This window comes from Accipiter gentilis, chromosome 12 (genome assembly GCF_929443795.1).
Source record: "Accipiter gentilis chromosome 12, bAccGen1.1, whole genome shotgun sequence".
In the NCBI taxonomy this organism is placed as follows: domain Eukaryota; kingdom Metazoa; phylum Chordata; class Aves; order Accipitriformes; family Accipitridae; genus Astur; species Astur gentilis.
This window is the reverse complement of record NC_064891.1, coordinates 11,972,567-11,998,451: the sequence shown is the minus strand read 5'-3', so window position 1 is coordinate 11,998,451 and position 25,885 is coordinate 11,972,567. Positions and strand designations below refer to the sequence as shown.

At 38.7% G+C, this 25,885-nt stretch overlaps 1 protein-coding gene across 3 annotated transcripts in view; it reads right to left on the bottom strand.

Moving 5' to 3' along the window:
- USP53 (ubiquitin specific peptidase 53) overlaps nt 1-25,885 on the bottom strand; it is a 47,425-nt gene that overhangs the window by 12,880 nt on the left and 8,660 nt on the right. For 2 of the 3 annotated variants that reach the window (XM_049814948.1, XM_049814947.1), the window contains 13 exons: nt 24,167-24,854; nt 21,647-21,739; nt 10,962-11,096; nt 9,270-9,383; nt 9,101-9,183; nt 8,679-8,784; nt 7,777-7,923; nt 7,105-7,254; nt 6,434-6,605; nt 5,402-5,551; nt 4,073-4,216; nt 3,101-3,827; nt 788-829 (listed from right to left, as the gene is read on the bottom strand). In XM_049814948.1, the coding sequence (XP_049670905.1) occupies nt 788-829; nt 3,101-3,827; nt 4,073-4,216; nt 5,402-5,551; nt 6,434-6,605; nt 7,105-7,254; nt 7,777-7,923; nt 8,679-8,784; nt 9,101-9,183; nt 9,270-9,383; nt 10,962-11,096; nt 21,647-21,739; nt 24,167-24,310 (2,207 nt within the window). In that variant the 5' untranslated portion in view covers nt 24,311-24,854. The remainder of the gene's footprint in view (nt 1-787; nt 830-3,100; nt 3,828-4,072; nt 4,217-5,401; nt 5,552-6,433; nt 6,606-7,104; nt 7,255-7,776; nt 7,924-8,678; nt 8,785-9,100; nt 9,184-9,269; nt 9,384-10,961; nt 11,097-21,646; nt 21,740-24,166; nt 24,855-25,885) is intronic. The other variant, XM_049814949.1, reaches the window with a different exon arrangement.

Below are 25,885 nucleotides of genomic sequence, written 5' to 3'. Positions count from 1 at the left end.
ACATAAGATAGTAGGGGTGGCCCTTTAATACTTTTAACACTGCTGCCACACATGACAGGCTGTGCAGATGCAGATGAATTCAGGATGACCTGAATCCTTTAAAATGGACAGATAAAAAATATATAGTTTGTGAGGCTGGTGTTCCCAGTTTGTTCTGGAGATTGGATGCCCACTCATCCCAGCCTTACTCTAGAGTACAATAGCAGGATGCCTAATAAGCAGCACATTAAAAAAGCAAATTTTCTTGATCTTAATATTACATCAGCCTGCTTAATAAAGACAGCTGGTTCCCAAAGTTATCAACAATAAAAAAATCATGTCACCTATGAGAAAGAACCACGAATTTATCATCAATATCACCTATGTCTGAAACAAATACATTTTTCAGCGTTAATAGTTTACACCCTGAATATTTCAAAGTTAAACATATAGCAGCATCTGACTATGACAAGCTTAAGTTTTCTAAAAATGCAAAAATCTCATCGGTATCAATATCTTAAGTACATGTAACCTGTTAGCTAACATTCTATCTTGTCCATTTTCCTAGTTTGACATTTTGCTATTCATTAATACTTTGTTGTGACAATAAACATCATTCTTCCAAGTTCTGATTGCCACTTGGTCTTTCATTCACAGGGATTTTCATTTAAAAACTTCTTCTTAAACTGGAAGAACACTGGAAGATAACAGCAACAAACCCAAGGGAAGAAAAAATATTTAAAAAAAAAAAAAAATCACCAGATTTAGTAAATCTTGCTAGTTTAGTTAAGCAAAAAGCATGCCTTACCAGTGCAGATAGGGAGCTGACAAAGACCCTGCCAATTCCTTCCTTCTCCAAGAGTAACGCAGGGAAGAAGATAGAGTGACAATTAAAAAAAAAAAAAACAAACCCAAACTCTTGTTATTGAAAGGACAGGAAAACAAGAAAAATACTGAAAGAAACAGGAAGAATGGAGAAAGAAACTAACAGCAAACAAAACGCTAAGTAATTTTTTTCCACCTTCTAAAAACTTCCAAGTAATTAATTTGGGGTTTGTTTGTTTTTATGAGGCGAAGTCTGAATGGTTAGGAGGGAACTAGAGAGTATTGCTAGTCAAATCTAATTACCGGTCATATAAAATCCTTCTGGAAGTCCCAAGAAGTCTTTTGTATTTGGATGAAGTACATTTGGTTTGTTTCTTTTTTCTCTGACAAATATTTAAATAACAGTGTAAGCAGATTCTTAATGAACTAAGTTGTTTTAAGTTTATTATATTGTCTCTCGTGAAAAGACACATGCAGTATTTGAGCATCCCATTATCTCTTGGGCATATTGAAAAATGAGGCATAAAATGGTTCTATCCATAGGAATCATGGTTCGAGGCAACCGTAAACTCTGAAAATAGCAACATGGCTGGGAGCAGCTTTATACATATTTATATCATTATCCAATAAAAAGCCCGTAAGGTTTTTGTATAGTGGGGCATGAGGTAAAAAGTGTTTTTTAATGGGAAGTGGACACCACAGTCATAAATTCCAGTTCAGAAAGTCCATAAAGCACCCAAATACAAAACAGGCCAAAAGAATGCACTTACAAAATACCACTCTGTCTGCTGTTGTCCTTCATAAGCATCTGGTACTGGCTGCTACTGGTATAGACTGAATGCATGTTAGATGAACCTTTGGCCCTATCCTGGCATGGCCATTTCTATGTCCTTGTTTATGCTTTTGTATGCGAAAGAAAATAATTCCCTAGGAAACTATGAACTAAGCAAATGACTGATTTTGCTTTCTTGCAGTTCCAAAATAACCAAAGACATTTCAATTCACACAGAAGCTGTATTTTGTGTTTTAAATTTAAAAAAAAAAAAAAAATGTTTTGATAACTTGCTTCAATACTTTATGAAATAAGTTTTAAAATTTTGCATCTGTGCTTAGAGAAGTCGGAGCCTTTTCATTTCCTAGCATTTGCTATTCTCTTCCTCCATAAAAACAACTTTTCATGAAAACATATGTCCAAAAATTTGCTCAAATTTAGCCATCATCCGTGAGGCTTGGTCTCACATTCCATTTTATGGATATAAACAAGACTTGAAAGAAGAATGTATGGGTTCTAGTAGGAACTATGTTCCACATACAGTTTAAGACACACAATACAGAAAACTACATGTGGGAGGTTGATAACTTTATATTTCACAGCATCACACAATCATTTAGGTTGGAAGGGATCTCTTCAGATCATCTAGTCCAACCCTGCCTTGCTCAAGCAGAGTCAACTACAGTGGGCTGCCCAGGACCACGTCCAGTTGAGTTACAAGTATCTCCACAGTCAGAGACTCCACATCATCTCTGGGCAACATACTTGTTACTAAGCATACATCAATTCTTACTAAGTTTAACAAAATTTGGCTACTAACCACATTTTTCACCACTTTTTTTTTTTTTAAATTCTACACTTTTCAGCAAAGATTTCTTTCAAATAGGTCAAACAATTATCAAGTGCTCAATAAATACCTGAGGTGTTCTAGAAAACTGAATTTCAGAACAATGACTAGGAACAGTATACAAGATTCACCTACTGCCATACCCATCTCCTTGTTAGGGGACTGTTTGTACAACTGTTACAGATATGATTTATATAGACACTTGTATTCCATTACGGATGGCAAGCTACCCACACTCTAAAAAAACTTGTAACTAAAGTAGTATAGCAATTATTTCAAATTAACACACCCTGCCCCTCAGCAGGGCTTATGAGTTCTGGCTCAGTGCCATAATAATGTGGTTCAGTGCCTTCCAAACAGAACTAGTGTTGCAGCCTCCGAGTGAAGGTAAACTTAACACTTAATTGTCCATACCCTTATTTCTAGGTAAGTTGCCAGCTTTCTACATACCTGACCTCAAGTGTATAAAGTCCCAGAGCATGTTTTCTTGTTTTTTTTGGTTTGTGTTGTTGGTTTTTTGTTGTTGTTGTTTGTTTGGGTGTTGTTGTTTTTTTGTGGTTTTTTTTTTTTTTTTTTGGGGGGGGGGGGGGTGGGGGTTGAAAAAAATACATAAACATTAGAACAACCTATTTTTCTGCAAATACAATCTATGCAAGTTCTAAGAGCATTTACATTACCTGCAGGAAGCATTTTCTTTAACATTCTTGACATCTGCCGGATTGATTCCTTCAATAATGGGCGAGTCCGGATTTGCAGATCCATTGCTGATATGATCACTGCTTTCATATCCAGATTCTGTCCTCTGAATTTGCCAATTGTCACTGTGGATTTTTCTTTCTGTAAATCCTTTGCTTTTTTCAGCATTCCCTTTTCCCTCTGAATCCAGTGAACTTCTGCTTCCTGTATCCTGTTTTGTTTCATCTTCATATATGGTCATTAAACCTTTCTGGATTTGGTTCTCTTTTGGCCAATGGTTAAAGCATCGCTCCTTTTCATGCTTAGATTTACTGTTCAGATTTACCTTGTGCTTTGGGCTATGCTGTTTTTTCTCAGTCTCACTGAAAATGCTGTCTACGTTTAGTGTCTCTCGCATAGGTTTCCAACCTTTACTTCTGCTTCTGCTGCTACTTCCTTTGTCCCTAGAGTCTTGACTGGTGTCTGTATCATAGCCGGTGACACCATCAGTCCGGGTCCTGATCATTGGTTTCTCCCCAGCAGGAAGCGCTTCTGTTTTATTTGATCCACGCACCTGTACAGAAAGCTTTGCTTGGTGAGGCGCACCGTCATGCTTATAGGAGCCTCTTCCCTGGCTGCTATATATGCGTTGATCAGCACAGTGTCTAAATCCATTTCCAACTGGAGGAGACCCCGACTTAACATTGGAACGATCTTCCCCAATCAAGTCTTAAAAGAAGAAAAACAAAAAAGGTCCATTAAAGTTATTATTAATATTTAACTGATATTGTTACAGTACTTGTGTTTCTTACACTATCTCAACCAATTCACTACATATTTCAGAATACTGAAAACTGGGAAACTCTAATCTTACAGTGTGTTCTCTTAAAAGGAGAAAACAATACTGCACAGCTAGTATCGATGCTAAAAACTACTTAACCCATTGATTCTCTGATCATATTTTTTAAATGTACCTCTTTGTCTCCCAGACTCTTTTCTTGGTCCTCTGTCTGCATCTTTTCGTAAAGATGAGAAGTTTTTCATATCAGCAGCTTTCTGAGCACACTCTCTGGATATGTCCTTTAGCCTGTCCTTTTGATCACTGTAACCTAACTTAGCTGCAAAAAATACTTTTTGTCAAAGATCATTACTAAAAAGTCATTCATCATCAAAATACACAAATATATTTATGTACCATAACATTTAGTTTTTAATATTAGTACTACTTAAAAAGACTAATGAATTACATAACATGGATTAAAAAGACAGGTGTATAGTATAGATATAAATGTATAGGTATCTCCAAGGAGTCCACTAAATGGAGCTCATGAAAGTAACCAAAGCAGCATTATGTCAAGTATGTCTTACAAACACCTCCTATCAAAATGGAATGCTCAAGCCATTTTCAAAGCATATACTATTTACATCAAATATTATGAATTATACTGAAAAAATGTGAATATTTACTTTTAATAAAACAGCATAATCACTGTTCATGAAAACGAATCCTTCTATTTCTGAAAAGGTAAATACTGACCATTTTTGAGTTACCGCTCCATCAAAAAAAGAGTTACCAAGCTGAGCATTCTCAGTTTTAAAAAATCTAGGAATTCAACAACAAAGAGGAGAAACATCTCAAGAGAAAGCAGCATCTCTCCACCTGAGAAGCAGGGGACTTCAGAGCAAAGGCACTGACAAGTAGTAACACATAAGTCACTGCCTCATATGACTTCTTATAGCTTGATTTGCTTGGAAGCCTAGTATACAGATAGAACGGACTTTTAAACAGATAAGACAACTTTTTTTACTAATCTTTCCAAACATAAGATAAAGTCCATTAATGTACAGGACTACAAATAATGCCGCATGTCACAATTCTATTGGGGAGCAGTGAGTGTTCCTCATATAGCCGGTGATCCAGCGCCATACCACATGCTCAAAAAGATCACTCAGCTTCAAGTTTCTAATGTGCTTTTTAACCAACAATGTGATTGGAAGGCATGATGAGTTTTGAGAAACGGATCAAGGCCTCAAGAGCCACTTTAGTGCAGGAATAATGAGGGGTAAGAAAAAAAATTTTGCCTTTACAGTTCTCCAGAAAAGTTAACATTCCATGGCAGATATTACTTAAACATTTGTTGTTATTCAAAGATTGATTCAATTCAATGATGGAATTGTTCCTTTAGAAATGGTTCTAGTCCAGAGGTTAGCACATACCTGAAACTCTATCACCTGAAGTATTTCATAGTAAGACAGGTTTGGGGTGGTTTTGGGGGTGGGAATGCGGGGTGGTGAATACATACCTGGACCTCTACCACTACTAGCTTGAAGATGGCTTCTACTGAATACTGAATTATCTGGCTGAAGTTTTTTATTACTCTTTTGATTAGTGGGGTCTCCAACTCCATTCTCTTTCATGTGGTCTGATTTAGGAGCAGAATGCTTTTCAAATCCTATCAAATAACACATCTATCTTTAGAAATGAAAGGCTTCCTAATTTAAAGTTTCCAATATCCAAATTAAAAATAAGAAAACTTTTTAATTGCAGATTAAAAAAACAAACAAAAGAAAACCTCACAAAAAACCCACACCACATTTCAGTATGTTAGGTAGTAAGGTTCTGTAATATTTTATATACTGCCATATTTACAGTGGCAGACTGTAGTGGAACACGGTCCTCAATTCTTTCTTCCCTGAAGCAGTCTATGTCCTATTCCTATTCATTATGTGAAGACGAACATGTCAAATTCAATCAGCCTTTTATTTAATTTACTTGTATATTATGTTTAACAAAGACAGCAGTACAAATTACAGAACCAAAAGACTGGATTCTTCCATATCGAGGCCTATGCTATATGAATCTTGGAGAAAAGTTTCCTGCAGCTCCTTCTGATTTTTCCCCAAAGTTCTGAATTGTGCTCTGTGTGTGTATGTGTCTCTGTATTTGTATGAAGCTGTACTTAAAGTTTTTTTATAGCATTTTAAAAGGTATTTTAAATATATCAATACACACAGAACACCCACATATACAAATATACCAAGATTTTCTTCTGAAATTACTGAAATTATGTGTAGTTATGAATAATCTACAATAGAAAAATCTTTTTTCCCATTATCCATGAGTCTCAATTTGTATTCCCTTATCAGACATAATACAAACAGTTCTAATATTGAATACATACACTAATCTATTTTCTTTTGAGACCCTTTAATAGATAATTATTGATAAAAGTATTTAAGAAGAAAGCAGCTAATCTCTTACCTTCTCCTTTATAATCCCCATTTCAGAAATACAGTTGATACTGTTGTTAAAAAAAAATAAAAATCTTAATTACCCAAGTCTTCCCCATTTCCTCCTGCTGCTTTGCATTGAGACCAGTGAATAATCTGCTTTGGAGCATCTTCTGGAGATACAGCTGTGCCATCTGGGTTAGCATAAAATAGCAACAATGGCTGAAAGTGACATCGAATGCACCTGGAGACCACATCTTTCCATTTTGTTCCTATCTAAGAAAAAAACAAAAAAACCAAACAAAACTCCAAAACTTTATCAACAGCATTGAACCCAAAAGAATGGAAAGCATAATTTATTAAGCAACAGGTACCAAATGTCCAATTTGAAAGGTACATTAAGATTCAAATTTTGGTACATGAATTTATGTAAATTGCAGCAAAAAGCTAGAACCAGTATTAAATGGGCTGTCAGAACATCAACACTATGAATACAGCTGCCAGTAAATAGGTCTTCTTTTTCAGTACAAGAAGTACAAATTTAACAGTAGACAAGTGCATTAACATTCTGAAACACTGGGCATTTGGAAGGCAGAACTGTAGTGAAGTCAATTTTAAAATTAATTTCTAAAATTAATTTCTGAAAACTGATTTACAAAACTAAAGGTTTATTAAAAGAGACATTTGCTTAACTTGTTTCAAGTTTGGTGTCAGAAGAACGCATTCTAGAAAAGTAAAGATCATTAAATTTGGTAGCAATAAAAAAAGTATTTACCTCTTTTACATTAGCATCATCAAACAGCACCCATTTGCAACTCTTGGTATGAAAGGCAAAGGCACAGTAATGTCGGCTTGTGTAGCAAATCATTCCCACAAGAAAAAGTTCACTATTTTTGGCATTTTCATCTGTGACTCTATAAAACAGCTGTAAAAATGGTCATGTATTTTGAAATACGTGTAAAACATTAAGCATCAACTTCCGGACGTACTACTGGCATTTCATCAAGGCAATTGGTACTAAACATCCTGTTGCATTATACAATTTTTCATGAGTATAAGTAATGATTTTTGCACTTATTAGGTCTATTTTATAATTTATTTTTGCATAGTTCAAAGGGTAAAACAATAACGCTCTGGAATAATTCCACAAATTTCAAACTGAACATGATATCCCTTGATTTTCAACTAGGAATTCACCTACATTCATCTTTGTACTTAGGCACAAGACCAACAATTCTGACGGACTTTTTCCTCTCACAAAAACTGCATCAAGCAGCACATTATAAAGAATGGTAAAAGTAGACATAAACTTTGAAGTTAAATTGTGTTTTAAAAATATGTATGTGTGTATATGTATATTTTTATATTTTGTATCTATTTACACATACATAAAATACATGTTAAATGAAATTTAGAATAAGTAAATAGTAAGTTTTAGGTCAGATACCCCAGGAAGATAAAGTTGTGTTGCCAGATTCCGCATAACCTCTTCTGTCAGGTCAGAGTGTTCTGAATCCCAGACCAAACCGATTGTGACAATCTCAGGACAATTCATAAGAACACGACGAATTTTTATTTTTTGACCACAATTACTCTAGAAAAAGTGAAAAAAAATGTGATGGGAGGGGAAAACAAAGATGTTTAAAAAATGGCAGTCCAAAGTTAAGTTAGTAGACAAGAAATAGTGCAACAAAACAACTCTGCAACTTCTTCTAATTATCAGATTTAATTATGGTGTTTGTTTCTAACAATTTAAGGATAAAATTCTTCATCATAAAAACACCCTGATGAAGACTACAGCTAAACTTCTACATCCAATCACCACCTTAAAACAGAAATCTCTGAAAACATCCAAGTCACCATAACAATTTGTCTGTTGTTCGCCCTCCATTTTGTCATTTAAGCTTAGGTCTGTATGTTCTTGTGTACTTTTCTATAGTTCTTAAATTAACAGTATTTACAGAGAACCATTTAAGGAAGAGAGAAATTAAACAGAACAAGCTAAAAGAGACTGTTTTTGTCAACAGAATCACAAATGAACTAAAGCAGCTTCAATCAGAAAATACGCCTCTTCCAACTAATCAAAGCCACTTAGCTCTATGTTGAATATGAAGAATAAAACAGACCTAATAACTCGACCTTCTAAACAGGCCACTTGTACCTACAACACCATGTTTATCTATAAATGTAACAATAAAATATAAATTTAAGGGCTTTTTTACTCTAAATTGGACTGCGCTGAAGTGGCCACAGGTAATCCTGCTTTTAGGGTAATAATTTATCCTGATTTAATATGCTAAAAAGTCCTCCCTTGTATCTTAAAGTAATGCAACATGTTTGTTTACTTACAGGACACTTTCTGTAGTCATCAGTAGTATTTGCTGCCTGCAGCAATTCTGCAAACATTTCCGGCTTGAGACGTTCATGCCTCTCCATCATTCTTTCTACTTCGTTACTGTAAAAAAATAAATGAAATAACTGTGGATCTCCCTTCTTAAGAGATAACAGATTTCAGTCAACTCTCAATTAACTATATTTTATGACTAAAAAGAAAAGATATTGAGGTAAAACAGTAACAATACATACTTTTTGTCAAGCTCTCTCTACATCTTGCTTTTGAAATCCAAATGTTACTTTTGGACAGTGTCTCAAAACCACACTTTAACAAAGGAATACACATTCATTTTTAACACAGCATTTCTCTGGCATGCTTTGCTTATTATTGGAAGGGTGTATACAGAAAAATCAAGTACAAGAATAAAAGCTCTTACCACAGGGCTGTGGTAGAAATGTAACGCACAAATTCTGTAAAAGGCAATGGGTCTGATGATGCTCCACAACTGCGACATACACACTACAAAAATAAATATACTTTTGTTTTTATTTACTCGAGACAGTGGAAACAAATTATTTGTTAAAGCTATCAAATAAAGGTCTGACCTGTTCATACAGTGTCATAGCAAACTTCTGATGAGAAATACAGGATTTTGAAGTGCACATATCTGTCTCACTGTTTGGCACTAGGTGAAAATGAATCCTCTCAAGGATATTTTCCTAAATAGAAATAATAATGTAAATATAAACTGAACTGACGAAGTCAGAATATATGAGCAACTTGACAGTTTAATACTCCAAATACTCCCCTTGCCTCCAAATAGTCCACCTACACCTTTAACACGTATTTAATTCCGTTCCTATTCACAAACCAGCAGATAGGAATTCTCTTCATCTCAAGATTTCCAAACATTAACAGAACAGCATTAGACAACAGTTACACAACTGTTTTTCCAGAGTGCATTCTCCTTTGAAGGAACTGAATCTTCAAGAAAAATTTAAAAAGCTGTTCTTACAGTAAGTCATGATATTAATGTCATTGCATGCAATGACTGAAATATTTTTTGGATCAGGCCTGTCAGTTCTTCTTCACGCTTTTTCTCTGCATATCTGATCACATTTAGCACATGCGCCAACACAACAAGTATCACTGACAGAAGCATGGAAAAAGCTCATAAATAGCACATGCCTCATCCCATTCCAAGTCTCACATTTAACCTTAAAGGAAAAGAAACAAAAAAGTACTATGATTGTCATCAGTTTGGCCCCTGAATCAGCCTGGCCATTTTTACTTCTTTTGACAAAAACAGAGGTAATGGGAAGAAATGAATCTATTCAGATAGATCATTCAGACAGCTGATCACTTCACAGGTCCAAATGCATTCTGATTATATGGAGTAGCACTGAGAGATTCTCTTTAATGACTGCAATCCATCAAGATGACTGCAAGATCTCAAACAGCCATTTTCAGTACTTCTCCACTGGCTTTTCCTAGGTATGTGAAAATGCATCCGGCAGGTAGGTATTCATTTGTGCATACTTCCAAAGGATGTCCAAAGCTGAAAGTAATCAAAGCAGCAACCGTATCTTCTGTGCCTCAAATCTGTGCCTAAAGGTTAACATTGATATTTTTATTTTTTTTTATGGTGAACAATTTTCATTGTCTAATACAGGACTTCTTAGAAAGGCTTCTTTGCCAGTGTTCTATGCGATCTGAATCATCTTTTATGGCCACAGTAATGGCTCACGTTTTTCAATGAGACTCTTCATAAAGGCAGAAAGTAATTGCAGCAAGAGTCAAGATCTTCATGTATTCATTCACTCTTGGATAAGAAAATGGAAATCTCTTCTGCAGAAGTCTTCAGTAATGAGCTGGCTAGTTGTAATGGAACTTATTTCAATAGCTGATGAGAGAATACTTGGAGGAACAGACTACATATTCCAATCCATAGGTGTCTCTTCTCCCAAGACAATAACCCTTCTCTCCATCCAAAAACTTTCAGGAGTGATTTAGAGTTCATCATGCTCACTGACCTCCTGTAGTAATAATGTTTCACATATGCCCCCTGCCTGAGCTACACAGTTAGGGAAAAAGACCAGAGCAAATGCAAGATTACTCCCTGCCACATTACCAGACACTTACTCCATGTGTCCATTCCCCTAAACTGGCATAAAGAAGGTCAGTAGTATTATGTCAGTTGTATCCCACCTGTGAGCCTGGAGCTATCAAAACAACAGGCCAGCTTGGCATGCACAAAACTAATGTAATTCTACTCAACTATCACAAAGAACACTTACAAAGCATTCTGCTGCATCATCCATGAATCCAAGCTGGAAACGCTGTTCATCCTTAAAACTTTCTGCCAGGGCATGTCTCATATTATCTGATGGGAGTGCTTTTTCTCGACTGTGTTGAAATTGTGAAAATATGGCCTAGGAAGAAATATGATTACTTAGCTTCATTAGCCACTTGACTAGACACTGTGGTTCTACACAAATAACATCAGCTCTTATGCACCATGCCTAAATGGCAAATATTCAGAATGTTTATAAATCTATGCAACTTCAGAAATTACTGGTTTGTCTTATAGTTATGTAGGTTCCGTGTTCTGGTACTCATTCCATTGTAAGAAGTTAAGCTACCAAACTGAACTGTGATCCAGTAGAAAAACAACATAGAAGTATATAAAAATGCAAGTGATTGACTTCAGCTCCCAGAAGCATCAAAAGCCCTAGTCTGTAATTATGCAGCTTTTTTAATTTGGCCACTGGAATAGCGGTTCATGCATATGTATCTCATCTTTATAGATGGTGTGTATTTCTTAAGGCATAATGTAATACCACTCAGGTTAAACACCCATCATTCATTAAATAATGTAACATTTATGTTACTACTTCAGACATGAGAGTGTCTCTATTAAAATTATGGATATGCAAAAAACCTCCCATAAATTAGATAAAATGCTGATAATCCTTGCCATTAAATCAACTCTCTGCTAAACCAGTACACACAATACAGGAAAACAGGTCAGTATCTGCAGTTGCAGAACATGAGAATAAATTGCACTTGATTTTTTCTTCATTTTCCAGAAGAGATAGTTGGCTACTACTTTTCTTTTTGGCAGAGATACATATGCAAGTGACCTCATCATTTAGCAAGTAAGGGAGGTTGATTTTGAAAGACCTGAAAATTAAAATCTATTAATGGAATGAGAAAACATTTGCAGATATTAAAGGGTATATTCCACTGTCAAGAATTCTAAGTCAAACTTTAGAGAAAAATGAAGATAATAAAGTCAAATCAAATCAGGAAAAGCCATGTAAAATATAAATAAGGATATGCATTCTTCACACAGGCCTCCTACAGTTAAAAAAATCTGGACAGTAGGCAAAGATACAACAGATAAGCAAAGTTTCAGTGCTAACAGAAAGCAGGGTTTTAACCATGATGCATTCCAGGGTCAGTGTCTGTCAAATATTTAATTTCCATTTCATAACAAAAAGCATGGACTACTGATAAATATTACTGTCAATATCCCAGTATAAACATTCAAAATTAAGTTTTTAACAGATCTGGTAATACAAGTTAGCTCTGCTTTGAAAACATTTATCACTTCTCATTTTGGCTGCGAGGTCATTTTTGGCATGCAACAGAGCCTTCCATACCCAGCTTAAAAAAAAAAGTACAGACAAGCAGTTATGCAGATATGTATGTTCATTTTAGTGGCCTGCATAGTCTAAGTCCCACCCAGTGTTATCCAGAAGAGAAAAGAGCTTATTTAACTCTCAGAACACCATCAAAAGTTAATGGATTGAACTAAAGCAAAACAGAATTTTCTGGCTATGCTTTTAGTTTATAGGAGAGGCTGATATAGATAAAAGAGCCTTCTTTATTGGTAAACAAGTAAGAGGGGTTAAAATAGCCCAAGACCACCAAAAAAACCCCTGCCTCCAAAAAAGAACCCAAGTCACAAACAAGTTACTGAAATGCATCCTCCTCCAGCATATACACTGCATGAAAAATCAAAACGCTCCAGATTCTGAACATGGAACTGTCGTGGTTTCAGCCCAGCCGGTAACAAAGGACCACGCAGCCGCTCGCTCACTCCTCCGCCCCCCTCCAGTGGGATGGGGAGGAGAGGAAAGAAAAAGAAACTGGAACCTCGAGGGTTGAGATAAAGGCAGTTTACTGGGACAAACACAAAGAGATTACAACAACAACAACGGCACTAATGGAAAAAAGTATACAAAAAGAGTGATGCACAGTGCAACTGCTCACCACCCGGGACCCGACGCTCCGCCACTTCCCCCACCGAAAACAGAGACCACCCCCCGGCCCGCTCCCCATTTACATACTGAGCATGATGTCCCATGGTATGGAATAGCTCCTTGGCTAGTCCAGGTCAGCTGCCCCAGCTATGCCCCCACCTCCCAGGTTCCTGTAAAAATTAACTCTATCCCAGCTGAACCCAGGACATTATCCACCCCTTATTCTATACCATCTACATCATGCCCAGATCTTACATTTTTTCCCTAATCAACCACTACAACTTTCCTTGTCTTATATATAAGTATATGGACTCCACCCCCCGACCTCGCACACACACACACGGTGTTCCTTTAGCCTATAGGCTATCCCTCTAATGTGTCCATCGATTTTGGGGCTCTATCTGTTGTAACAGTTCTTCAGGATAAGAGAGAGATGGTGTGAGATGTTGGGTTGTTGTACGCTGCCTCTGGAACTTGTGGCTAGTACATTTGGTGCAACTCATGCCCTTGGTCTGCAGGTCGAAGATGTTGATCTTGAGGAAATTGCTGGGTGACAGTTCAAGTTCTATCGCTGTTGTACTTGGCTCAGTTTCAAAAGTCCATCCTGTAGTCATTTGGATAATTCTCACAATAATACTCTTGATACGGCATATAGACACTATAGATACAATGACATGCATTGGCAGGTTATTTAGCAGTTAAATATCATACAGCCCAATTCACTGGCTATTCTCTCCCAAAATCAAATCTCCCTGAGGTACACATCGAACCTCCCCATCCTTCTGCATCACCCGCCAGGTGTACCCAGGTCCTTGAGCAAAAACAACCCCTTGAATGGGTTTGCCTCTGCTTGAGGGAGGACTAACCCAGGCTGTCTTTCCTAACATACTCCTCATGCACACTACAGGGACTTTCTCCCCTTCTACAGTATGTGGAACTCTTGGTTGGGCGGGGCCAGCCCGATTGGCAGATCCTCTAGTATTAACTAACCAGGTGGCTTTTGTTAAATGTGTATCCCAATGCTTGAAAGTTCCACCCCCCATCGCTCTCAATGTAGTTTTCAGCAGTCCATTGTATCGTTCAATTTTTCCGGAGGCTGGTGCGCGATAAGGGATGTGATACACCCACTCAATGTCATGTTCTTTGGCCCAGGTGTCTACAAGGTTGTTTCGGAAGTGAGTCCCGTTGTCCGACTCGATTCTTTCTGGGGTGCCATGTGGCCATAAAATTTTCTCTTCAAGGCCCAGGATAGTGTTCTGGGCAGTGGCATGGGACACAGGATATGTTTCCAGCCATCCAGTGGTTGCTTCCACCATTGTAAGCACATGGCACTTGCCTTGGCGTGCTCGTGGGAGTGTGATATAGTCAATCTGCCATGCCTCCCACTGTTTATATTGCAGCCATCGCCCTCCATGCGACAGGGGTTTTTGCCGCTTGGCTTGCTTAATTGCAGCACATGTTTCACATTCATGGATGGCCTGTGCGATAGTGTCCATGGTCAAGTCCACCCCTCGATCTCGAGCCCATCTATATGTTGCATCTCTTCCCTGATGGCCTGAGGTATCGTGGGCCCACTGAGCCATAAATAGCTCACCCCTACGTTGCCAGTCCAGGTCCACCTGAGACACTTCAATCTTGGCGGCCTGATCCGCCTGCTGGTTGTTTTGATGTTCTTCAGTGGCTCGACTCTTGGGTACATGAGCATCTACGTGACGTACTTTTACCACTAGCTTCTCTATCCGAACAGCGATAACTTGCCACAGTGCGGCAGCCCAGATGGGTTTACCTCTGCGCTGCCAATGGCCCTTCTTCCATTGCTGTAGCCACCCCCATAGGGCATTTGCCACCATCCATGAGTCAGTATAGAGATAGAGCACTGGCCACTTTTCTCTTTCAGCAATGTCTAACGCTAGCTGGATGGCTTTCACCTCTGCAAACTGACTCGATTCACCTTCTCCTTCAGCAGTTTCTGCGACTAGTCGTGTAGGACTCCATACAGCAGCCTTCCACCTCCGATGTTTTCCCACAATGCGACAGGACCCATCAGTGAACAGGGCATATTGCCTCTCATTTTCTGGCAGTTTATTATACAGCGGGGCTTCTTCGGCCCATGTCACCTCTTTCTCTGGGGACATTCCAAAATCTTTGCCTTCTGCCCAGTCCGTGATCACTTCTAACATTCCTGGGCGACTGGGGTTTCCTATGCGAGCTCGCTGTGTGATCAGTGCGATCCACTTACTCCACGTGGCGTCAGTCGCGTGATGCGTAGAGGAAACTTTCCCTTTGAACATCCAGCCCAGCACTGGCAGTCGAGGTGCTAAGAAGAGCTGTGTTTCAGTACCAACCACTTCTGAGGCGGCTCGAACTCCTTCATATGCTGCCAAGATCTCTTTTTCAGTTGGAGTATAGCGAGCCTCGGATCCACGATATCCCCGACTCCAAAACCCCAGAGGTCGGCCATGGGTCTCCCCAGGTGCTTTCTGCCAAAGGCTCCAGGTAGGGCCATTCTCCCCAGCTGCAGTGTAGAGCATATTTTTAATATCTTGTCCTGTCCGGACCGGCCCAAGAGCTACTGCGTGAACAATCTCCTGCTTAATCTGTTCAAAGGCTTGTCATTGCTCAGGCCCCCATTTAAAATCGTTCTTCTTCCGAGTAACTTGGTAGAGAGGGCTTACAATTTGACTGTAATTTGGAATATGCATTCTCCAAAAACCCACAACACCTAAGAAAGCCTGTGTTTCCTTTTTATTAGTCGGTGAGGACATAGCTGCTATTTTGTTGATGACGTCCACAGGGATCTGACGACGCCCATCTTGCCATTTTACTCCTAAGAACTGGATCTCCTGCGCAGGTCCCTTGACCTTACTTTCTTTTATGGCAAAACCAGCCTTCAAAAGGATTTGGATTATTTTCTTCCCTTTCTCAAAAACTTCTTCTGCCATGTTGCCCCATACGATGATGTCATCAATATATTGTAGGTGCTCTGGAGCTTCACCTTTTTCTAGTGCAGCCTGGATCAGTCCATGACAAATGGTGGGGCTGTGTTTCCACCCCTGGGGCAGTCGATTCCAGGTGTACTGGATGCTCCTCCAAGTGAAAGCAAACTGAGGCCTGCACTGCGCTGCCAAAGGAATGGAGAAAAATGCATTAGCAATGTCAATTGTGGCATACCACTTAGCTGCCTTTGATTCCAGTTCATATTGAAGCTCTAACATATCTGGCACAGCAGCGCTCAGCGGTGGCGTGACTTCATTCAGCCCACGATAATCTACTGTTAGTCGCCATTCCCCATTGGATTTCTGCACGGGCCATATGGGACTATTAAAGGGTGAGTGAGTCTTGTTGATCACTCCTTGGCTCTCCAGTTGGCAAATCAGCTTATGGATGGGGATCAGGGAGTCTCGGTTGGTGCGATATTGTCGCCGGTGCACCGTCGTGGTAGCAATTGGCACCTGTTGTTCTTCAACCTTCAGCAACCCCACAACCGAAGGGTCTTGGGAGAGACCCGGCAGGGTAGACAGCTGTTCAATCTCCTCCATCTCCAATGCAGCTACACCAAAGGCCCAACGGTACCCTTTCGGGTCCTTGAAATACCCCCTCCTGAGATAATCTATACCAAGGATGCACGGGGCCTCTGGGCCAGTCGCAATGGGGTGTTTATGCCACTCATTCCTGGTTAGACTCATTTCAGCTTCCAATACGGTTAGCTCTTGGGATCCCCCTGTCACACCAGAGATACAGATGGGTTCTGCCCCTTTATAACTTGATGGCATTAGGGTACATTGTGCACCAGTGTCCACTAGAGCCTTATATTCCTGTGGGTCTGATGTGCCAGGCCATCGAATCCACACTGTCCAGTAGACTCGGTTGTCCCTCTCCTCCACCTGGCTGGAGGCAGGGCCCCTCTAATCCTGGTTAGAATATCCGTTACTCACTTTCTGCACATGTAAATCAGAAGTCCCTTCAAGGGGATCAGAAATGAGATCAGCCCATCTACTGCGTCTGGGGGACTGCTCAGGGGAAACTGGAGCAGCAGTTTTCCAAGAATTCTCTTTTCTGGTTGCTTTTTCTCGCAACTCCTGTACCCGTGCATCCAAGACTGAAGTGGGTTTTCCATCCCACTTCCTCATGTCCTCTTCATGGTCACGCAGGTAAAACCACAGGTTAGCCCGTCGAGTGTACTTTCTCTCTCCTCTCTCTTGGGCAGAGGAACGCTTACTCCCAATAACTGCGATGCGGGCCTGTACAGGTGAGGAGGAGGACAGATCCACTTTGAATTGCTGGAACTCTCGGGACAACTCCTCTACAGCTGAGACACAGGCCCATAGGGAGGAAGAGAGACTCCCTTCGTATTGCCGGAGTTGGACAGCCAATTCATCCACCGTTTGTCCATAGCCTTCTCTCCAGGACATTACTGCCAATGAGTTGGCATAGGCTGGTGGTGCACTTCATAGAAACCCGCCACATGGGTTGTGTGCATTGGACTTCATCTGGATCTGTGGGTGACTGCGCATTTTCTGGATCATTATAAATCACCTCCAGCATGGCTAATTCTCTCAGGTACTGGATACCTCTCTCCATGGTGGTCCACTTGCCTTGGTGACATGTAACTTCATCCCTGAAGGTGTATCTTTCCTTTACACCTAACAGAAGTCGCCTCCAGAGGCTGAGGACTTGTGTTTTTCTCCCAATCGCCTTGTCGATGCCCCCTTCCCTAGACAGCGATCCCAACTGCTTGGCTTCCTTACCCTCTAATTCCACACTACTAGCCCCGCTATCCCAGCATCGGAGCAGCCAGGTAACAATGTGCTCACCTGGGTGGCGGCTAAAATCTTTTCGCATGTCACGCAACTCACTCATGGATAGAGATCGGGTAATTATTTCAGGTTCCGCCTCTACCTCCTGTTCTTGCGATGACCCTGGTTCATCTTCATCTCTCGCTAAGCGAACGGATTTCTTTGTGTGTTTCTTTTTCTGTACGGGGCGACTGATACTGGCACAGGTTGGTTCTCTGGTTTAGCTGCAGTATCTGTCACCGGGGTAGGGGTAGTCATGGTACCTGTTGTCAGGGTAGGGGCAGCCACGGTGCTTGTTGTTCTGTTTTCCATCTTTTCTCCCTGAGGGTGCTGCCTAGTATCAAGCAGTGTTTGGTAGATACTGGCCAGGGCCCAGCACAGTGAGGCGAGTTGTACGTCTTTGGAATAGCCACAGCATTTTTCTTTCAAGTATTCTATCACTTCATGAGGGTTCTGTAGTTGTTCGGGAGTGAACTTCCAAGTCACTGGCGGTGAGAAGTTCTCTGGATACTTGCCCATATCCTCCCACATGCCATGCCACCCATGAGTATCCAGCTTTGGGGAAGATCTCTGAGTGGTACTCTTAAAGAGCCTTTTTGTAGCCCTAAAGAAGACCTGAAACATATTCAGGAGGCATAGCACTAACAGCACACTGGCTTGCGCATCCCAAGGATATTCAAAATTCTCAAAAGCTGTTGTAATTAGTCGGAAGGAGAAAAGGGAGGTGAACGGACGGGGGGAGGTATCCCCCCCTAATTTCCCCATGGATTGGGTGTAATTACCAATAAAATCCGACAGAAGGCGCCCAAAGTATGGAAATGTTATCACTGCCTCATACAGATACCAGCTTAACCTCATGACCAGTGATGTAATCATTTCATAAGTCGACATTGCCCAGTACAGCAAAATGATAACCCCAATCACTCTCCCAGAGATGAGATACGCAACTACAGGCAATACATAGAGCATATAAGAGCTTACAAAATGCCACCATGTAAACAAATGAAACAACATTGTGACTAATATCTATTTATCTAAGAAATGCGTTTGGCAAATTTGTTTCCACACGCTCTGGCCAGATCTGTCGTTATCTCAACCCTTCTGCCCCACGTTGGCCGCCAAAAAGGACTGTCGTGGTTTCAACCCGGCCAGTAACAAAGGACCACGCAGCCGCTTGCTCACTCCTCCGCCCCCCTCCAGTGGGATGGGGAGGAGACAGAGGAGAGAAAAGAAAAAGAAACTGGAACCTCGAGGGTTAAGATAAAGGCAGTTTACTGGGACAAACACAAAGAGATTACAACAACAACAACGGCACTAATGAAAAAGTATACAAAAAGAGTGATGCACAGTGCAACTGCTCACCACCCGGGACCCGACGCTCTGCCACTTCCCCCACCCAAAACAGAGACCACACCCCCGGCCCGCTCCTCATTTATATACTGAGCATGATGTCCCATGGTATGGAATAGCTCCTTGGCTAGTTCAAGTCAGCTGCCTCGGCTATGCCCCCACCTCCCAGGTTCCTGTAAAAATTAACTCTATCCCAGCTGAACCCAGGACAGGAACAAACAGAATCACTCATGTAGCATCTCTAAAAAGCCAAGAAAGCAAAACTAGTAACGTACATAATGACTGAGGACAGATACTTCCAAATGAGTTAACCACCACAATGTTTTGAGTTCAGTACCTAGGCTACTGGCCATGGAGTTAGAAAGGTCACAACTATACTATTAAAACAGTAACTAATCCCATTCTAACCAATTTTAGAACAGGCAGCAATACCACTTCTTATCAGTATTCTTGGGAACATCAAAACAGGAAGACATGATAGTCCAGGCAGTGCAAAATACTCAGGTACGGTAAGCCATTCAGATAAATCGCACAAGATGCATCATGGGGGTAATCAATCCCTCAAGAACAGATACGTGAAAGAACAACGAAAATTTCAAGACCTAAATTACAGCAGCCGTATGAAGCAGCTGAAGCTAGTGAAGCTTTGGAAAGTGACTTAAAGTGATGCAAAACCTACCTTACTTCGTACTGGAGCCCCAAAAACTACAGGAAAAGAGAGGGTATTAAGGTACAGCAAGTGCTATGTTTAGCTTGAAAAAAAGAAGCACATGGTCTTCCCAAGTGCACCGCTAGAATGGAACAATTAGTTACAGGTTCAATTGCAACACCATGAGCCCTACCTGCTTCATGTTTCTGAGCACACTGAAGCTGCTACATTATTTTTACTATGATTTCAGCAATATGATTAGTTATTAAGAGTATGTAGTGTAACACATACATTCCAGCAATTGTCACCCTTCAACCCCTCTTCATTTCTTAAAGGCAGTTCCAGTGCAGCATTGAACAAGACTGTATATGACCAAACTTCTCATGTAATATAGGTCAAAGGAAAAGGCCATAAAGTTTACTCTGTGTTATGACACCTGATATGAACATGAATCCCTATACACACGAAACTCCAGGAAACTAAAGCTATCATCCCAAGACAGACACAAGATTTTACCTGAAAACACAGGTATGCCTGAGTTACAGTCTGGACTTTATGTACTAACAAGATCAAGTGTCCAGCACACAGAAAAACATGATGTGCCTCAAAACACTGGCAAAACAAAAAGCCCCAACAAGTTCTGTGGAGTCAGGAGCTTGTAAAAAGGTTGGAATAAAAGCCTCAGGAAGTTAGTCTGAATATGTGTAGTCTCAACCAACTTCAATCTGTTGGCTTTTTAAAATTAACCATTTTAACCAAAGAAATAAAATGGCACCATTTAGAAAAAAAATATGTTTGGAAGAAGACAGAGACACATTTGAAACCAGCTGTACCATACTGCAATCATGATAAACACTAAAAATAGCTGGAAAAACTACACAGTACATAGATTATACACCTCCTAAAAGATTAAATAAATGTCACTGCAAACAGTTCTTGCCTAAAATACTTGGCTTATCCGTGCCTCCAATTTAGCACTGTCAAAAAATACTTCCTCAATGAACTACATTTTCAAATAGTGTTGTTCCTTTCAGCTCCCTCCAGATGAGGGCTTCCCAGTTCTGTGTATCTGCTACTGTATTTGACTATACATTCTACAGTCCTGTATTAGAATTCCAAAAGTGTCTTGGCTGTCAAATTGCAGTAAGAGTAGAAAGTGCATCCTACTAAAAAAACCCACAAAACCAAACCCTACACATTTTTTCACTGGGATTTTTATTCCGATTAAACAGTTATCATGCTTACAGCTACTTCCCTAGTAACTGCAGGCAGCCAAATACCAGTCCAGTAAAAGCAATAAGAACCTAACAGAATTCAACATTTATTTACAGACTTCACATGAGTTACAAAACTGTTTGAAGTGCAAACTTTATGCACTAGTTAAGATATGCTGATCTGACTTACTTTCAAACACTAAAAAGTTACCAGCTTTCATTAGTTTTCCAGTACCACTACCTGCCCTTCATTACTTACAAACGGAACAATAAGGTTCTGCACCGTTACCATCAACTACCGAGTAAAAAAGAATCTTAAGACAGTATCTTATCAGACAGTAATATAGTAAGAACTGTATTCTACTTCTACAGGAAAGAACAAAAGCATATGCATGCAAATAGAAGAAACAAAATCTGAGAGACTAGCTAGAGATTTTCAAATAAGTTATACTGTCCTCAAACAGACAAAAGTTTTATGCTTAAGCAGACTGCAAAATTTGTGTACTGTAGAATTTCTTCTTTAAACACAAGAAAATATTTGTTACAAACATCTGTTACAAATGTTCTTACATCTAAATTGTTTCTTTACACAAGAATGACTTATAGTCACCCAGACATATGTATGATAGGGATATAAATTTAGTAAAAAATCAGTAAATTATTATTCCCTCATTTTGAAAGATGATTCTTCCAAAAATTATTTACCTTTAAAGCACAAAATATGCACGCATCTCCCTGACACACATGTCCAGTTAAACCTCTTAAACTTCGTCGAAATATGTCAAGTTGCCATAATACCTATAAGAATAAAGTTTCACAGAAAACAAGCAATGAGTTCTGAAGGTTCTACCTTTAACACAGCAACATATAGTAGAATTTAATTTTTTTAATTTCACATAACATGTACAACTTGAGCACCAATACTGCTAGAAGAATTATGGTCATTTTCCATTATTTTGGTAAATTGTGGAGGTGGAAGTAGAACATTCGCATTCACCACTCAAAATTTAGATCTCCTTTTTAAACTTTTTGAAACAATGGCAAACAATGTAGTTTGTGTAGAAAAAGAGCTGAAGTGCTCTTAAGGAAACAAGCAGCAAGCTAAACTGTGTAGAGAGATTGTAATAGTCTTACGGCTTTATGTAAGAGGAAGGCAGCTACGGCATTTACTTCATTTCTCCTTTCTCTTTTCCCCTCCCCCTCTCCATGCTTTCTTTCAAATAAAAAAGATAGAAACATAGAAACTGAATTGCTAGGTAAAATGCAAGCATCATTTTGGGTAACGTCTATACTACATTCTTATGGTCTCTTATTAAAATGATTGCTGAAATACATTTGGTTTTCCACAGATCAAAATAATCCTGGTGCTTAATCAGGTATGTTTCTACCTTTTATTTGTGTTACTACTCTATATAAATGTCATGTCAGCTTGGTTACACTACACTGCTTTCATCATCTAATGTCTTAGGTACACAATCAGTGCAGTAGTTCAGAAAGTTGCCCATTAAAAAAAATAAAAAACCCCAAAACAAGTTGTCAGGAGGCACAGTAACACAGCAGCTGCAAATCCAGAAAAAAAATCCTATCTATAAATATAAAAGCTAAAATGAATTAGGATGCATTTGAAAAACAAATGTCCAAACCTCAGTTCTGAAGGTGGAACAGAGATTAAAAGAGCAAAAAAGAAAGGAACACATTCATCCTTGTAAGTGGGCAGTCACCAATCATCAGCTACTGTATGATAAACAGCAGTAGGTTGTGAAGTAGTAGGATTGTCTGAAACTATAACTAAAAATGACTTAGGGTTTAATTTTAGGGCACCCTAAGGGAAAATAGCAAAACTGCAGGAGAATATAGGTCATGCTGTTCCCATTGAATGTAAACCAGCAAACTTATTCTACTAAATCTATTGTACATTTTTATTTCAAACATCTCTAGATACCATACACACACACATACATGTGTCTCTCATATCTCCTATGTTTAAATCCATACCATTTTTAAGACTTACAGTTTTTTAGGAAGTCTACATATCTATTAAGCCCTCTGCCAGTTTAGAAAATAATTCTGTACAATTTGAAAATGATCAGGTCCAATATCTAAAGCATTACAAAAAAATACATATTCTTCCGCTCTATTTGCACAGCCTAGAAATTTGTTGTTGTTGTTAATTTCTAGATTTAAAAAGACTATAGTATAAACTAAACTGGGCCTGGTATTTTGACCTGCAGACAATGTAGAAAGGCTAGCACTGCTCTGCCACAGAATTAAGTAGATCCCCATATTCCCTGTCATAAGTATGCTCGTGAAAGCTCAACTTTTTATCATGCTAATGTCACTGTACTATTAAACTATACTTGACAGAACTAAAGAGACAACATTTTTCAACTACAGCTCGTGTAAAAACAGAACAGTATGTAAACATGCAAGCAGTCAGTGATAGGTATGCATATAAACAGTAAAAAGAAACAGAAGTCATATTTCTTTGATATCAAGTGTATCTCCTACTCTAATTCCACATATCTTTCCTAAGATTAGAATCAAAACTTTCAAATAGATGTGCATATTCTGATATGCCCCAGTACCACAGACTCGTGTGCTAGTTCTGAAAAAATGGTATTTTAATAAAAATAGTGTCCTATTCAATACAAGTAGCAGTACTGGTTGCCCCACATTAAAAAGTGTCTTGTAAATTTTGCCAAGTAACAGAACTGCTACGTTTGACAGAAACATTAGTTTTAGAACTTCAGAACTTGCTGCTTAAATTTTGAGTTGTAAGTTTCCAAATACAAAAGGAAAGCTTTTCTGATATTCTTAATGCATGCAAACAAAATAACATGCTTTCATTTTTTGCAAAATCAAATATTTAATACTCTCAATTCTGTAAAATGCAATGCTAAGTAAAAGTACTTCCACGCAGTCGTCTTTTTTTCCTACAATTGCCACATTTTCTTTTTTGTTTTAGTTTTTTGTTTTGGTGGGGTGTTTTTTTTTCGGAAAGTCCATTCCAAAAAGACATGCTATTCTGTCTTACTTGGAATCATTAAGAAGTTTAACTGAGAACTGAATTGAACACCATTGAAAAACGCACTGCATTTTTCTGTAGAATACACATACTGCAATACAAATAGTAAAAACAGCATTGCCAAGAGAACACTTTCTCTACTATGACCATCTAAGCTGCTATAAAACCAGCACTGTTTAATAAATCAAGTTTTTTCTTACCTGAACAGCACTATTAAGAAAGCAGCTGTTTTGTCCTGGTTCATTTAACAAGCCTTTTGTAGGAGCCAGGGACAGTATACTTCCAGGCTGATAAACTTTTCCAAGGTTACCCCCAGGTTTTCTTAAGAATTTCACCCATGCCATTATTTTTTAGACTTTATAATTGCAATATTTACGCTTAAATATTTAAGGATATGATGGGTGCAAGGCAAAGAAAAAGGTCCTAAGAGAATTGCTCTAAAGTCACGGCATTCCATTCAACTCTGTGCAACAGTAACCATTCATGGGTTTAAGACCATTTTCCATGAGCAGCTGTCAGCCATCTATGAGGATCAGTCTATCCTTTAAAATACAACTATACAAAGTTTTTAACCCTCAGACTTAAAAAAAAAAAAAGTGTCCAGTTAAGGTTAAAACATGTTAAAAGTTATCAGAATAAAAGTTCGTATTAAGCAAGTTGCACAGTAATTGATTTCTCCTTCCAGGGATATCAGTAAAGTATTACTATAAATCATTAGTTGTATTATAATGCAAGTTTATACGTATCACAAATATGGAAAGTTCTTGACAGGTGTTATACTCCTGTTATCTCATTTCGTTCCATCTTCTTTTCACTTTTAACTGTGACCCATGAAATATATTTCAGTTTAGAAGACTCCATGTTTATTTCATTCTCTTTCCAGTGAATCTGAAATAGGAAAAAACCAGAAAATATAAAAATAGAATTTTCCAAAATGGTAAGGACCTTCTAAATCAGAAAAGAGATCATAGCCAAAACAACCTCTTAATCTAAAGGCAGATGCAATAACCAGGGAAGAGGAGGAGAAACAATTGCCACCTAAAAGTTGTTTTAAGGCAGAAAAATTAAATTATTTTATCTGTCATAATCAATTATCTTCAAACTTATTATACACCTCTAAAGACCACAAAAAAATTACTGTAAAGATCCTGGTAACAATATGCAACAGCTTATAAAAAAACCCATATAACAAGAGTTATTCTAGCTTTGAATCTCCAAGTCTGACAAAAAGATTACCATGAAGTAAGTATTTTTATTCAACACTTGAAAGCTCAAGGTGGTTTTGATTTCAATATCCCAGTCAATCACATGAACTGATACATATTTCTATGTCTTAAGATTACTAAGATGTTACAGATGGATTCTCAGCTAGCACTCAGCTTTCAAAATTTTGTACTACATAAATACGTCATTAACCTAGTTGCATTCTTAAAGCATCCAGAAAAACATAGCTAATAGCAGAGCAAGGACATTCTGGTAGCTGTCCCAATAACTGATTCCAAAATTTTCAAATTCCAACAATGACTTGGTTCTCTCGTTGTTGAAGGTATATATTTAAGGTTAAATGATTCATCATCCAGAACATCACCACAAGCACATGTAAAGCCCATACCATGATCATCTCACAACAATGGATTATTCAATCAGTTTGGCATTACTACATCATCCACGTAAACATTTGCAGTAACAGCACAGAACAGAATAAACTTAAATAAACCAAAGCGATTTAGGCTGCATACTTGGGAAAGAAAAAAAAAAGTGAAATTAGGGCCTCACATTACAACCAAGATATTCACCTTAGATATTACAAGCATGTGAGATACTAAAACTTAGCAGTATACTTCAAAACTTCTAGCATTCTCACTACAATTTTTTCCACTGTGCAAGCCTTTTCAGATTGGTGAGCAGCATTAAAAAAC